The sequence below is a fragment of the Monodon monoceros genome, unplaced genomic scaffold, assembly GCF_005190385.1.
Source record: "Monodon monoceros isolate NGI ecotype Baffin Bay Population unplaced genomic scaffold, NGI_Narwhal_1 Super_Scaffold_20, whole genome shotgun sequence".
Lineage (NCBI taxonomy): Eukaryota > Metazoa > Chordata > Mammalia > Artiodactyla > Monodontidae > Monodon > Monodon monoceros.
The window spans coordinates 135,178,914-135,194,605 of NW_021703777.1; the positions used below are offsets into that span (position 1 = coordinate 135,178,914).

General features: G+C 53.0%; 1 protein-coding gene across 1 annotated transcript; it reads right to left on the bottom strand.

The window, feature by feature from the left end:
• Positions 1-943: 943 nt before the first annotated feature.
• GRK4 (G protein-coupled receptor kinase 4) lies at positions 944-15,361 on the bottom strand. The gene is made up of 7 exons (XM_029234726.1): positions 15,310-15,361; positions 13,269-13,367; positions 8,919-8,995; positions 5,553-5,690; positions 3,862-4,008; positions 3,271-3,390; positions 944-1,051 (listed from the first exon to the last, which is right to left on the bottom strand). Exons 1-7 carry the CDS (start codon positions 15,359-15,361, stop codon positions 944-946), a joined length of 741 nt encoding a protein of 246 aa, XP_029090559.1.
• Positions 15,362-15,692: the final 331 nt, after the last annotated feature.

Genomic DNA, 15,692 nt, shown 5'->3' on the forward strand with positions numbered 1-15,692 from the left:
ACGACATTTGTTAGGACTGTTTAAATAAATGATGCCCAAAATGTGCCATAAAAGGTGAAGCAGTCAGATATATTTAAATGACATGGCAAGAAACAGCCATCAATTATATACATTACAGAATAAAATGCGGATAGGGATTACCTCTGGACAGTGGCTGATATTAAAGACAAATTTTCCTTGTGTACTCGTCTTAATTTCAAAATTCTCTTTAATAAATATACATTTGCTTATAATCAGAAACAAAGAAAAAAAAAAAAAAGACATGTTCAATCTACTAAGCTACCAGACACCCTGTAAAAACACTTACCTGGATTTGTTGTCTCTGTCAGGGCTCTCACTTGGGCATGGAGACGTGCAACTCAGACTAGCTTAAGCAAAAAAAGAAAAGAGAAGAAAAGAAAGGAAAAGAAAAAGAAGGACTTGACTGGTTCCCGTAGCTGTGCCCCCGGGTGCGGACGACCTCCACCCCTCCTCTCTCTGCAGGCAGGTGGGCTGCACCCCAGCCTCCCCACCTGTGAGGGGCCAGGCCCTCCCATGTCCCCCAGATGATCCACAGCGGGAGGCAGGAGGGACCCAGGAGGGGAGGAAGGAGGCCTGGAAGGAGTCAGAATGTAAACAGGACGTGGGAATAAAGGTGATTCCTATTTTCTTTACGCTCTCCTGTGTTTTTTACGATGAGCACGTATTCCTTTTCCACGATTAGTAACCTCTTTATGAGCAGGTAGCGTGGACCAAACCCTGCTGCATGTGCTCCCAGCCCCCAGGAGGTGGGAACTCCTGCCACCTTCCTTCTAGAGGCAGGATGAGGTGGGGCAGAGGGGCTCAATCGGGAGAGGCCGAGACACTTCCCTCCCGCCAAAATCAAGGCCCCAGACCCCAGATAGCTCCCCCATCCCCTCACCTGGTCTGTGGTACGTCGCCTGGGAGGGACTCTGCTCTGGACTCAGGCCTCCAGGCTACTGGGCTCCCACTGCAGCCAGCTTGCGGCATACAGCTCCATCAGCGCAGATGCAAACCGCACCTCGGAACGCGCTGGGTGGGGCGGATGACCCTTGGGGAGAGAGACGCGGGGCCAGGCCCTGGCGGTGGCTTCCCGGGTGTCACAGCATCGGGACCAAGTCCCTGCTGTTTGGTTACAGTCTCCGAGGCCCGGCCCCTGGATCCCACACGGCAGGTGGCAAGGGCTCCCCGGCAAGCCAAGGGACAGTGACCTTGACCTCGGCCCGCCGCGGAGGCAGGGCAGCCAGCGGGGTCGCAGGACACAGGAGGCTTCCCGGCTCTTCCCTCCACCAGCTCTCACCTTGCCAAAGGCCGCTCTGGCCCCAGAAGGCCCTGCCGAGGCCCGGTGCACACCGGGCGCCCCCTCACCCCGACTCCAGGGCCCCTCCAGCACGTCTGGCTCCGGGATCCCAGCCCCGGAGACTCACAGGCCGCGGCCACAGAAACCCTTCCAACACTGCAGGGGTAGGGAGAGCGGCCCCCAACAGCCAAGCCCTGACCTCAGGGTCCTGGCAACACCCTCCTTCAGAGGATGGACAGGAGCGCAGCGGAGACACCCGAGGGCGGGTGGGGGGAATCTCGGTGAGAGGCACGGGAGCGGTGAACACGAAGGGAAAGGGGCCAAGATCTTCCGACCGACGCCCACCCACGGGAGGAGCGCGGGAGGAGCCTCGGGCGAGGACCAGGGCCTTCGGCGCAGACGCCGCAGCGCTGGCACCAGGCCTCTCCCCTCCTCCCCGCGGGGACACGCGGAGTCCCCGCCACAAGGCGTCTGCAGCTGGGGCTTTCTGGGCATCACGAGTCCTCAAGGGGCCTTTTCCTCAATCCAGCTTTAGTGGAAAGACAATTCAGGTATGAAAGTAGAAAAATGGACAGACTCATCAGGCACGTTTCAGGGCGTGTCACGCGCGGTTATTGCAGTTCACGGGCAGGATGCAGCCCAGGGCACGGGCTCCGTGGCACCGGCCGGCTGTGCAGCGAGCGCTCGCCGTCTGGAGGGCAGCCCCTCCTTCTCGCTGGGGCTGGCGTTGATGCAGCCCGCAAGACCGGCACAAGGCCTGTCAGGCACCTTTCTGATGCAAGTCGCTGACCTGCCTTAAGTGGACGTGAAAACGTGGCGCGGGGTGCTGACTTCAAGGCAGGGAAACCCTTAAATTCTCTCCCGTGTGCTTCACGTCCTGCGGGCTGCTTGGTTCACGCAGAGACAGCGTCGCCCTTGCATCCTGCACTCACGCTGCGTACCTCACCCCGCGCTCACCACCCAGCTCAGCAGCGCGGGGTGCGCGCCTCCTCCCTTCCGAACGACCGTATGGATTCCACCGGCCGCAGGTTCACTGAAGGCTCCCACGGTGTGGACCGGAGATGACTCGCACCGAGACACACTCAGCCCCAGAGAAGGACGGGGTTAACTCCCGCCCAGCCCCCAGTTTGCAGAGGAAACGTGGTCACACACTCTGGGTCTATACTGAAAAACCATGGATGTTAGTGGACAACCTCGGCATAAATCCCTCGGGAACAGACGGGGTTCACGGCAGGATAATCCACTGGTCCAAGGAGACTTGGAAAAAATTCCTAAATTTAATGCTACCACAGAAAGTCTCTCCAAACCACTCTTCCATGTTCAAAAGAAAATCATCTTTCCCTGTGACCGCGTCAAATGATGTGACAGCTCTAAGGATCAGAACACGGGGACGTCCCTGGTGATCCAGCGGTTAAGATGACACCTTCCAATGCAGGGGACACAGGTGTGATCCCTGGTCAGGGAACTAGATCCCATACGCCACGGGGGAACTGAGCCTGCGTGCTGCAACTACTGAGCCACAACTAGAGAGAAGCCTGTGTGCCCCAACGAAAGATCCTGCGTGCCGCAGCTAAGACCCAATGCAGCCAAAAAAAAAAAGAATCAGAACACGTAAGGCAGAAATTGAAATGATGTGCACTGTTTTATGGTTGTTCTACAAGATGCTGATTTCCGAGTCTAGTGTGAAATGCTTTGCCGTGGACAGACGATCTCCTTTCGAGTGTTGTAAGCCATTTCTTCTTTTTGCATCAGAACAGTTTTCACAGCAATAACAAATATCACTGTGAGGATTCTTCTCGCTGGGCTCAAACTGTACCTTATGGCTGGCTTTCAAACTATGTAAATTATCTTATATAAGAGGCACTGAAAAAAGAAAGCTGAACAAAGAAAGTTTTACCTTGGTGAAATATTCCTTTTAACACATCACATTATAATGTGATAATAATAATAACAGAACGTGTGTCCCTTACCCCTCGAGTGAAGAGTCTGTGGAAGAAGCCTCTCTTCTGTCTGGGAGCTGGTTGATACGTCTTCTCTTCTGGATCTAATGCCACATTTCCCCTTTCATTGATGTCCTTGAAACATTCAGACTCGATCATCGGCACCCACAGAAGGTCAGGACAGAGGAGTGGTGGAGGCCCCGCGCGGCCGGTCGGCATCGCCCACCTGGCCCCCAGCCCAGCGCTTGGCGGCCACTCTGGCCCCCGTCCTCGGCTCCTACTTCCCCTGCTTCCTGACCTCCTCTTGGGGGAGGTCACGTGGCCGCCAACATGGCCCCCAAAGCAGTGAACTCCCATCCAGCCAGCCCTGCTCAGGGAGCAGGGCTCAGGGCGGCAGAAGCCCAGCAGACCCGAGAGGGCCACCTCTGTCCACCCCCCGTGAAGGGACCAGGGGCAGCTGCCACATATCATTTTACCTCCAAACATGCACACGTGCACACACACACAAATGGATGTGTATGTAAAATAGCTAAAAAGATATCTTAAAGAGGAAACTGTTCATTCTACACACATAAGGTTCTTCTTGGTCGTTGTAACTAGCTAGGCGGGCCGTGCTGCAACGGGCAGTACCTCGCTCTGCCAGGGGATGGCGACACAGCCCGTGACGAACTGGCTGTGGAAGGTGCAGTCGGTGCTGTCCAGGCGGATGCCCTTCACCGTGGAGAATCGCTCGACATCCAGGACGTCCCTGCAGTAAACCACCTGCGGCTGTCACAGAGCACAGAGAGGCGCGGCTGACACGGCCGCCGCTGCGTTTGTTTCCCTCAGCGGCGCTCAGGACGCCTGGGAAGCCGCCGCACGCACACCTGCACCCTCCTTTCCTCGCCATCCCTCCCGGCGTGGAACACGTCCAATCCTCGCTCTAGGAACCCCCAGAGCCACAGGCCCCGCGGCCCATCTGCTCCAGCTCCCCACTCTCGCCCACAAGCCTCCCGAGGCCCCCCCTTCTCTTTCCTGCACGGAAACGGGCCACAGCAGAGGCTGCAGGTGGAGAAGGGCGGACGGGGTGCCCCTGCTGGGACACGGCAGAGGAAGCCTCCAGCCCTCGGCCTCCCTCGCGCAGGTGCCGTCCGCCTGCTTGGCCCCCGTCTGCGCTGGGCAGGCCCCCAGGCCCCCAGCCCCACCGGGCACTGGCGTCCTCGGGCGCAGAGTCAGGCCAGCAGGCAGGGCGTGTGGAGCCCGGGCCGCCGCCTCTGGAGCAGGGAAGCCAGGGCTCAGGGATGCGTGCTCTGAGCGCCCGAGCTTGTGCACGACAAAGAAGGAGCGTGCCGATCCCGGGCCCCTGGTCAGAACTTCTGAGAGCAGTGGGGAGGTGGGAGCCGCCGGTGGGGGGCCGGCCCTCAGGAGACGGTGCAGGGGACGCCCGAGCCCAGGCCAGAACCCCATCCTGCGCCCTTGCCAGGCTGCCTGACGCCCTCAGACGCTGCTGACAGCCGGCCCCCGGGCCGTCTGGTTAAATGCAGGAGAACCCCCGGAGCAGCCCCAGCGCCTCTGCCCCTCACTCCCCAGCCGGCGCCCTCCTCAGGGAAGGCTGCAGCCCGCGGCACGCAGGGCCTGGTGGAAAGAAGGCTCTGAGAAGCCCCGGCTGGGTTTTCCTCATCTTGGAGCTGGTCCTCCCCGTGACTCTAGTACCTGGAGCAGGTGGGAGGGCGCTGCGAGAACGAGCTCAAAGGGAGAAGCTGCTGCCACAACACATTCCACGTAAACACAATGAAGCCTGACTTGTACAACTGAAACTATTTTAACCGCATGTCTCAGCCCCATCATATCCTGCGGAATGATCGAATCTCCACGTTTCCATCACAGGCCTGCAGCAGCTCAAGGCCAAAGAGGGGGCTGCTCCGGCCCAGCTCCGACGTGCGCGGGGCCTGCTGGGCACTGGGGACGTGGCCTCGTGTGGCCCCGCCACGCGCTCACCAGGAGGCTCAAGCGGCCACTCCAGGGCCCTCAGTGTGCAGCCAGGACCTTGCGAGACCCAGCGTGGGGAAGCGCATTCCGGGCGGGGGAAGGGGCTGCGGGAACGTGGGGACCCTGGCGGGGCGCCCCGGGGAGGGTGTCGGGTGCTGCTGAGGTTTCTGAGCAGGGCAGTGACCTGGGTGGGCTCCACCAGCCAGGGCGGCAGTGGGCCAGGAGGGCCTGTGAGGACGGGCCAGGGGGCACTGGGGGCGGGACGGGTGGTCCTGAATCTACCTGGAAAACATCCGTTTTCTCAGACACCCCAACACCCCGCTGCTCTCTGGCAACACACTTACGTCAGGACGGAAAGGGGGGTCTGACACGTGGGCCTCCAGCCTCTTGAAGTTAATGTCCCTGAACACAGGGTGTCCCTTGACTTCAGCCACTCCTTCGCCCCTGCAGCCCAGGCGTTGCTTGGGATCCTTGGTGAGTAGCTGTGGACGAGTAAAAATGGAGTCAATGGAAGCTCCAAGGATAAAAGAGAAAACCCAGAAAAGCTCCATAATAAAAATGGCCAAAGAATTCAGGGTGGCAAAGAGCACCTCCATCTAAACAAAGTCACTCAAATTTCAAAGTATCAACCAAACCCCGTTACTTCAGATTTTACTGATTTAGAATACGTAATGCTTCAAAAAGGAGTTGAAACTGAAGTTTTGCCTTTGAGCTATCAATAAATAAAGAGGTGGCTAAGAGGGTTTCCCTGGTGGCGCAGTGGTCGAGCGTCCGCCTGCCAATGTAGGGGACACGGGTTCGTGCCCCGGTCCGGGAAGATCCCACGTGCCGCGGAGCAGCTGGGCCCGTGAGCCATGGCCGCTGAGCCTGCGCGTGAGAGGCCCGCGTACCGCAAAAAAAAAAAAAAAAAAAAGAGGTGGCTAAGTAAATCCTTAAGAAAAGTTTACCCACGTAAAAATTAGGGGATTTTTTTCAAGAAATAGAAGCTCTTGGGAACTTCGCAGACACCACTTTCATGCCAAGTTATGTTGATTATTAGAAACTATTTTTAATCTATTAATTAAACAGATCACTAAGGACCTCAGATGAGGCGAAAATTTAGCAAACCTAGCTCTAAAAGTTGTATATTCTTAAAATTAATAGAAAGTGTTTCTTTCAAAAATATTCCTTACTTATACATTTAAACAGGCAGACCTCGGAGATACCTCAGGTTCGAGTCTAGACCACCAGAGTTAAGTGATTATTGCAATAAAGCAAGTCACATGAATTTTGTGGTTTCCCAGTGCATATAAAAGTTACGTTTACACTCTACTGTAGTCTGTTAAGTACACAATAGCTTTGTGTCTAAAAAAATTCTACCTAATTAAAGAATAAAGCTGCTAGGAAAATAGTGGCAACAGACTTGCTCAACACAGGGCTGTCACAAACCTTCAATCTGTCAAAAACACGCTATTTGTGAAGCACAATAAAAATGAGGTACGCCCCTTATTGCCAAAAGTTCAGATAGGCTTTCTTCCACAATTAGCAGTCAAAGAGGTCCACCTCTGCTCAAAGCGACACAGGAAAGGTCTGGGCCTCCAAAACCTAGCCTAGGCCAGGGGCTGGGAAGCTGCAGCCCAGGGCTGTACCGCACTGGTGCCTGCTTCTGTAAATAGGGCTCTGTGGGAGCAGAGCTGGCCGTTAGCTCAGGGGTCTGTGGCTGTTTGCACTGCAATGGTGAGCTGAACAATGCGAGAGAGACCTGCAAAGCCCTAGTGACACCACCTGGTGCCTCACAGGAACGCTGGCTGACCCGTGGCCTCGACTCCCAGCCAGCACCCACGTGTGGCTCCCGGCTTGTGTGCGACGCCCCTGCACACACCTGCAGCCCCTGGGCCGGGCCCCGCCCGCTCGGCCGTTCCGCACACACACACCGAGGCCGTCTGGTCTCTCGGCCAGGCTGACTCCTACCAGACACCACCGATGGGAATACACCTGCGTAGTTGGCTCGCTGCCGGGCTTTCCTGCGGGACTCAAGCTTCTGCAGGCAGCTGCCGTGGGAACTCCAGCACCGAGCCAGGGCGGGGCTCAGTAAGACAGGCTTCCTTAATTAAGACCAGACCTGAACATTGTGTCAGGCCAGATGCAATGACCGCACCGCAGGGACTCCATGCCTCTGTCAAGCCTGCTGCCAACTCACGCGGTCCAGGGGCCTGACCGGGCAGCGCCAGGCAGCAGAAAGCACCTTGTGCCCGTGCTGCCTGCTGCCACTGACTACGGGACACCATGGAAATCAACTTTTAATTTTTCCACCGTGCAGCTCTGAGAATATCCTAGAAAGCCACTGTGGGGTTGAAATGAGAAAACAGAGAGCTCTGAAAATGACCCAGCGGTACCCGACGCCAGGTGTCACGACAGGGGCCCGGCAGGGACGGGCAGAGGCGGGCAGTCCCCTTCGTGTGCAGTCAGTGCTGGGCCACATCCCGGACCCCCAAGGTGCCCACGCTCCCTGATCTGTGCCCTGTTCACATCGACCTTGCACCTGAGGTGGCCCCTCCTCCAGGCCCTGTCTGTTGGAATTTCACAGACTCTCTAAGAACTAGCTGTTGCTCCACTCAGCAGTTACCAAGGATTCACGTGGGACTAAACACTTCACGCGCACTCTTTCATTTTATCCTGCTGGCAATTCTATAAGGTAGAAGTTATCCACCGTCTGCATCTTCTAGATGAGAAACCCGAGACCCGGAGGGGTGAGCGCGTGGTGGTGGGAGGCTGGGCCTCGACCCCGGGCCCTGAGTCACAAGGCTGGGCTTCACGCAGACACCACCATCTTTCCCACGAACAGCACCCCTTCATCCTGAAAACCCTGAAGCCTTTGCTTCTATCTTGTACCCGTCAAGCTCTGCTTTTGACCCTAGTTTCTTTCGTGTTACTTTAGGCTTGCCATTCAACTGTGCGCTCCCGAGGGGCCGGCCCCACTTCTCACATCTGTGCGCTCCTGCAGCCCCATCAGACTGTCGCATGTCAGCAGACACTGGGTCAACATTTACCAGCTGAACAGCAACAGCAGGGTGGCCAGGAGGCGGTTATGGAGGAGCTGACTGAACACCGTCAGCTCCAAGCAGGGTGAGCAGCCCGAGAAAGGCCATCAGCACACGTCCCTTCACACGTGGACACAAAAGGAGACGGACCCCTAGGTACTTCATCCCCAGCCAGTGTCAACTCCCGCAAGTCACACCGGCTGACCCCAGCACCCACTGGGGGACCACGCCCCGTGCTCTGTGGCCGCAGTCCAGTGGCCTGGTCCTCCGTCCCCCATCCTGCCACTCCCTCCCCACCCCGTCAGTCCTCCCCCCGCAGCGCGCGCCCCCGTGTGTCTAACTCCGGCAAGGAGCCCGCCTCCACCTGCCCCGTGTCCGCACTCTCCTCTGTGACCCGCTCAAACCCACAGTCGCTCCTCCAACCGCCCCTCTGCACCCACCCAGCCCCGCGGCCAGCCCCTCCCACCTCCCTGCCCAAGATGCCCGTCTCCCAGGCCGCCTCCCCTGAGTGGATGAGAGCACCGGGCTTGGGGGCAGAAGGGCTGGGATTACTGCCTGTTTTACTCAGTGCCGGGGAAGGTCCCATGGGGGACGCTCAGTACATTCTCGCTGGCTGCAGATGACGTTTAAAACGTGCTCAGAAAATCCTGAGAAGTTAAGCGACAAGGAGAGCTTCTCTCATCCCCTTACATCCAGGACGGCCTGGGACTGACAGTGCCAGGCGCACGGCAGGCCATCGGGGCAGGGTGTCGATAGGACCACAGTCCCTGGCGACCAGTTAAAGGGAGTTCTGAGGAACGTGGGCCAAGAGAAGAACCTCGCCGCTGCAAAGCACCCCGAAGATTCTGTTTCATGTTTAGCGTCCTGTGAAGTTGGCCAGCTGTGCTCTAAACAGTGACCTGACACCACCCTTCCCTCTCAGCAGCACCTCTGGGGAAAGCAAACGATGAACTCTGTTCTGCGTGATCAGAACCCCCGAGGAAGGCCCTGTCCCTGGCACCGCAGAGCACCAGGTGGCCCCTCCTGAGCCTGAACGGCGGTCGGTCAGAAGCCTAGCCCCACTCCCGCCCTCCCCGAGCGCGACTTCTCGGAGTACCGCTCTGCCTCCTCCTTCCCTCTCCGCTCCACCTCCGCCCTATCGACCTTCTCTCGGAATTTTCTGAACGGAGACTGTCCCTGAATCATTTCGTATATCAGACAGCCAAGTCCCCACCAATCAGGACTGAATGTATACCTTTCATGATTGAGAACTGCGGGAGCTACATAACAAACACAGGAAATTTAAATTAAATTAAATTAAATGTCCTCATACTTAATTCCAAACAACACATTGTAAATTTAATGTCTGTTACCACGTGGACGACCCTCGCAAACATGTTAAGCCAAAGAAGGCAGACACAAAAGGCCAAAGAGCGCATGAGCCCACCGGTACGAAACAGTCAGAAGAGACGAGTCCACGGAGACGGGAAGCAGATTAGGGGCTGCAGGGCTGGGGGCGGGACGTGAGGAGTGGGGGGTGATCGCTGACGGGTGCGGGCCTTCTCTGAGGTGATGAAAAAGTTCTGAAACCAGACAGTGGTGATAGCCGCACATCTCTGTGAACATGCCGAAATCCACTGAACTACACACTTCGGGTTGGTGGATTTTATGGCATATGAACTGCATCTCAGTAAAGCTCTTATTACAAACCATTCCTGCTACTCGTGGAGTAACTACCGTGGGGAAACCCCGCCTCCAAACAGGCAGAGCCAGGCCCCCGGGCGCCCCTTTTCCCTCAGAGTAAGACCCCAGCAGCAGGTGACAGCAGCCACAGTGGAATGGGGGGAGGGTAAGTGCGGGACTCAGCAGAGGCCCTCAGGGTCCCTCATGTCAGAGGCCCCCCTGCGTCAGGCTGGGTCACTGCCCTGGAGCTGCGCGCATAACTCTGACTACCTTGTGAGGGGTGTGCGGGGCCGGTGAGCACAGCGGGGAGGCCCGCTGCCCCGTCCCTACTCTGGCCCGTCAGCAGAGAGGAGCGCAGGCCGGGGGGCCAGGTATGCTCCCCAGCAGCGGGCCAGGGCGGACCCCAGGTCCCTTCCCGTGTTCAGTTCTCTGTGTCCTGAGGGCAGGGGCGCGAGCACCCCGGGGTGGTCCATTACATAGCCATGTAGCTGAGCGTTCCGACTCTTCCTTGGATAGTCTCCCCTTCCGGGATCTCCACGGCTAAACCAAGATCTGAAATCCGGATGTGTCCTGCGTGTGGCCAAATACACGAGACAGACCACAGGGAGCGAGCTGACACTTTACCAATAAAGAATGGGAAAAAATCTAAAAGACACGGATGGAAATTATAGCAATTCATACTTGGAAACACTTCGATATAAAATTACATTTAGGGAGTTCCCTGGCAGTCCAGTGGTTAGGACTCCATGCTCTCACTGTCAAGGGCACAGGTTCAATCATAAATAAATAAATAAAAATAAAAAATACAAAAAATGAAATTACATTTAACTTTTGCGTTCAGTTCCACTACCCGCAGGAAATTAGATTTATGCCTGGATATTGATCAGGAAGCCCTTTAACCATAGACAACTACAGGATAAGATAGGAGCATTACGTTTGCTATTTTATTTCCACGTAACTACCAGACACATAAATAAAACTATAATGGAGGGCTTCCCTGGTGGCCCAGTGGTTAAGAGTCCACCTGCCAATGCAGCGGACACAGGTTTGAGCCCTGGTCCGGGAAGATCCCACGTGCCACGGAGCAACTAAGCCCATGTGCCACAACTACTGAGCCTGAGCTCTAGAGGTCACGAGCCACAACTACTGAGCCCGCATGCCACAACTACTGAAGTCCGTGTGCCTAGAGCCTGTGCACAACTACTGAAGCCACCGCAATGAGAAGCCCGCGCACTGCAACGAAGAGTAACCCCCTCTCACCGCAACTAGAGAAAGCCCATGCGCAGCAATGAAGACCCAACACAGCCAAAAATAAATAAATTAATTAATTTAATAAAAACTATAATGGATACTATACCAACTATGAAACAGCAAATAAACACTCCCTGTCGGAATACCAAGAGGCTTATACACAGGGACAACAACAGACAAATAATACGGAGTTTTTCTCTAAAGAACAAATGGTAATAGGGTCAAGGAAATAATAAAAAACTATGTTATGGGGCTTCCCCGGTGGCGCAGTGGTTGAGAGTCTGCCTGCCGATGCAGGGGACACGGGTTCGTGTCTGTGAGTCTGTTTCTGTTTTGTAGATAGGTTCATTTGTGCCAGATTTTTTTTTAATTAATTTTTTTTTTTGTGGTACGCGGGCCTCTCACTGTTGTGGCCTCTCCCGTTGCGGAGCACAGGCTCCGGACGCGCAGGCTCAACGGCCACGGCTCACGGGCCCAGCCGCTCCGCGGCATATGGGATCTTCCCGGACCAGGGCACGAACCCATGTCCCCTGCATCGGCAGGCTGACTCTCAACCACTGCGCCACCAGGGAGGCCCGAGTTGAGAGTTTTTAACTCTTTCCTCCCGAACTCAAAGGTTCAGAAATGTTCCTGGTTTCCACTGAGGTAGCAGATGGAGCATAGGTCTGCCAACCTTCTTACCCAGCTTCCTACTGAAAGGAACAAAGACAGAATCACAACAAAAAGAATGAAACGTGATCTGGAAAAAGAATACAGGGCACCCTCAAGAGTGAGAAATTTGAGGATTACCTGGAAGAGAGAAAGCCTATGGGGCTGGATTGTTAAAGGAACCACCAGCTGAATCTGCAGAGATAAGCAGGTTGCCCGGGTGTCTGGGTCCCAGAAGCCCCTCCCAGGCCTGGACACAACTGCTGACCAAGGGACTTCTTCAGGCTGAAGCCACTTGGCAGAAAGTTGGGACCCCAGGGGGGAGGCAGAGCACAGCTGAAGAACTACACACTCTACTGGCAAAGTGGAGCCATGCTGTCTGTGGCCGCTGGAACGCAGGCCCTGTCTGGACGGCACCCCGCTGACGCACCCGCCTTCCAGAACACCATTCAAGAGAGGGGTACAACCACAGAGGAAGTCAGGCCGCCACCGCACAAAGAAACACAGCCCTTAACATAAACCTGAATAAATAATCGCATTCTCTAGATACAGGGGAAAAGCAGCAGGTAAAAACTAAAACCAAAACCAAATAAACAAACAAAAAAAGCCAGCAGAAAAACTGACCCAGGAGAAAAGGTAATTCAGGCAACAGAAAACTTACCTTTTAAAACCCTAATCAGTATCCTCTAGACTAGAGGCTGAAGGGACTGCTAGAACATAAAGCATGAAAGAAGCAGTCACAGAACAAGAGTGTGGGCTTAGAAATTAAATAAAAATATGATTAATGACAAAACACTGTGGGATGGGCTGGATAGTGCTTTGCATGTGCATAAAAGCATGGATGTTTATCTGGATAATAAGGAAATCTCCTAAAATGAATGGCAGGGACTTCCCTGGTGGCGCCGTGGTTAAGAATCCGCCTGCCAATGCAGGGGACACGGGTTCGAGCCCTGGTCCAGGAAGATCCCACATGCTGAGAAGCAGCTAAGCCCGTGCACCACAACTACTGAGACTGCGCTCTAGAGCCCGCGAGCCACAACTGCTGAGCCCGCATGCCGCAACTACCAAAGCCCGTGTACCTAGAGCCCATGCTCTGCAACAAGAGAAGCCACTGCAATGAGAAGCCCGCAAACCGCAATGAAGAGTAGCCCCCACTCGCCACAACTAGAGAAAGCCCGCGCACAGCAACGAAGACCCAACACAGCCAAAAATAAATACATTTTTTAAAATAAATTAATTAAATTAAAATTTTAAAAGACTGATCAGATTTTCAAAAAGCCTTGGTGCCAGACTAAGGAGTTTCTCTCTCTCCTAGAAGGAACAGATAAAAAATAATAACTACACGTAACATTTTTTACCTCTTACTGCGTGCCACTATGATTGTAAGTCCTTTCCGTGTATTATTTCATTTGAACTTCACAATAATACTTACAAGTTGGGCATTGTGAGGACAGCAGAGACCTTATGGGACCTGCTCACTTCTGAGGGCCGTCTGGATCTGGGGCCGTGGAGGAGACGGGGGCAGCGGGGCTGGGACAGGGGGACGGGGCAGGGGACCAGCCAGCGGACGAGCAGCTGCTGCCAGAGGGAGGTGGTGAGTGTCAGACGGAGAGGCCAGCTTCCGGTGACAAGTGCATCTCAGAAGGAGGCTCACTCCAACTCTGAGTCCCCTCGTGGTGAGGAGACGGCAGCAGGAGGGAGTCTACATTCTCAAAATGGTCATTTTGGTTATGTATATTTTACCACAATTTGAAAAACATTTGTATGTGAATCACTGTAGTCACTTTATTCACAACAGACCAAAAATGAAAACAACTCAATGTCTACGAAATGATGAATGGATAAATAAAGTGTGATATGTCTATACAATGGAATATTATTTGCCAACAAAAAGGAATTAAGTTCTGATTCATGCTACAGCATGCATGAACTTTGAAAAGATTACGTTAAGTGAAAAGAAGCCAGTCACAAGAGATCACATAGTATATGTTTCCCATTTATATGAAATGTCCAGAATAGGCAAGTCCACAGAGACAGAAGTAAATTAGTGGTTGCCTGTAGCTAGAGGTGGGGGAGGGAACGGGGAGTGGCTACCAATGGGTATGGGGTTTCTTTTGGGTGATGAGAATGCTGTAAATTGAAAAACTGATTGTGATAATGGTCACACAACTCTGAGAATGTATTAAAAACTACTGAATTGTACACTTTAAATAGGTGAATTGTATGGCATGTTAATTATATCTCAATAAAACTGCTATTTTTAAAACATAATGAGGAAAAAAATGTAATGACATTAAAATGGCTGGATAGGTCTTTGGGGAAAAAATACTCCCAGTTTATACTATCTGAAATTAATTTTGATAGTTAAAATATTTAAACTTTCTTAAAAAGGAACTATAATAGTACTAAAGAAAAGACAGATTTTAAAAAAAATTATCTTAGGGAGTAAAGGTGTCCTCCCTAAGTACAACATAAAGCTCAGAGACTAAGAAGAAAAATATTGATATAGTTGTCTATATAAAAAATTAAAACTGCCATATCGAAAAATACTGCAAGCCAAGAGGCAAAAAGCATAAATATAAAATGTATTCACAATGAATATAAAAGGATAACACCTTTCACATATAAAGAACTTTTAAAAATGAGTTAGAAAAAAGCAAATTGAAAAAACCCAATGAAAATGTTCAACCCCATCCATAATTAAAACAAGAGACCATTTTGCAAATTACAGTTTAGTAAAGGTTAAAAACATTGATAACAACCAGTGTTAGCAAGGTCATAGGCAAGGGTAAAGCGATACAACCTTTTTGAAGGGTAATTTGGGAACATCAAAATTTTGAATGCACATACCCTTTGAACTGGAAATCGTGTCTCTAAAAAAATACAATTATAATTGCCCTTAGACAGGACTCTACTTGTGACTTCTTGTGCTCATGTCAGGACCTGTAGCTAACTCTCTCCTTCTTTACATTGCAGAGTATCCCATGACCCCGCCATACCTTATTTTTTATCTGACTATTCCTTTCCTGAAGTTCTCACCCGTAATTCCTGTCCATACGCACAGAGAACTCTCTGGAAGGAGACCGAGAAACGGTTACCAGTGTTCACTTCTAGAGAGGATGGCTGCTGCATTTCTCTTCTGTTCTACCTAGAACAATGGGTATATATCACTTTTTTTTTGGCCGTGCTCCACAGTATGTGGGATCTTAGCTCCCCGACCAGGAATCAAACCTGCAGCCCCTGCATTGGAAGCGTGGAGTCTTAACCACTGGACCACCAGGGAAGTCCCAGTTCTTAAAAAAAGGTTTTTAATGAAAAAGTCAATAGCCATACTTTATAACTGCACATTAGAAAATCTACAGGGTTTTTTCCTGGGAAGAATCGTGACGATATATGGAGAATCTATTAAATAGCATTTGAAGCAAATAAGGGACTAAGGAAAGACCAACATCTAACAAACGAAACAGCACAACGCCAGCCATGACCTCCGGACTCGAGCAGGTGCGGCTTCCTTACTCACCAATCGAATGTCGAAGCTTGCTGCACTGGCTGACGGGGGGCAGCTTCAGCATCTCCCTCCATTTTTTACTACGACCGCTTTTTTTGCCATATCCTCCTAAATTTGAAAAAAGCAAGGCATTTTTGTAACAATCAGAAACATCCATTTAAAAAAAAATTATTTATTCATTTTTGGCTGCCTTGGGTCTTCGTTGCTGCGCACGGGCTTTCTCTAGTTGTGGCGAGCGGGGGCTACTCTTTGCTGCGGTGTGCAGGCTTCTTATTGCGGTGACTTCTCTTGCTGTGGAGCACGGGCTCTAGGTGGGTGGGCTACGGCACATGAGCTCAGCAGTTGTGGCTCACGGGCTCTAGAGCTCAGGCTCAATAGCTGTGGCACACGGGCTC

Bases quoted from the DNA above. Each gene is read 5' to 3' on its own strand.
- GRK4 (XM_029234726.1), bottom strand. From the start codon at position 15,361: ATGCTGAAGCTGCCCCCCGTCAGCCAGTGCAGCAAGCTTCGACATTCG. The intron at 8,996-13,268 runs GTGAGCAGGTCC...ACTGGTCGCCAG, and splicing joins GATCCAGACGGCCCTCAGAA to GGACTGTGGTCCTATCGACA. The intron at 3,391-3,861 runs GTTGCAGCACGG...CCGATGATCGAG, and splicing joins GGCAGAGCGAGGTACTGCCC to TCTGAATGTTTCAAGGACAT.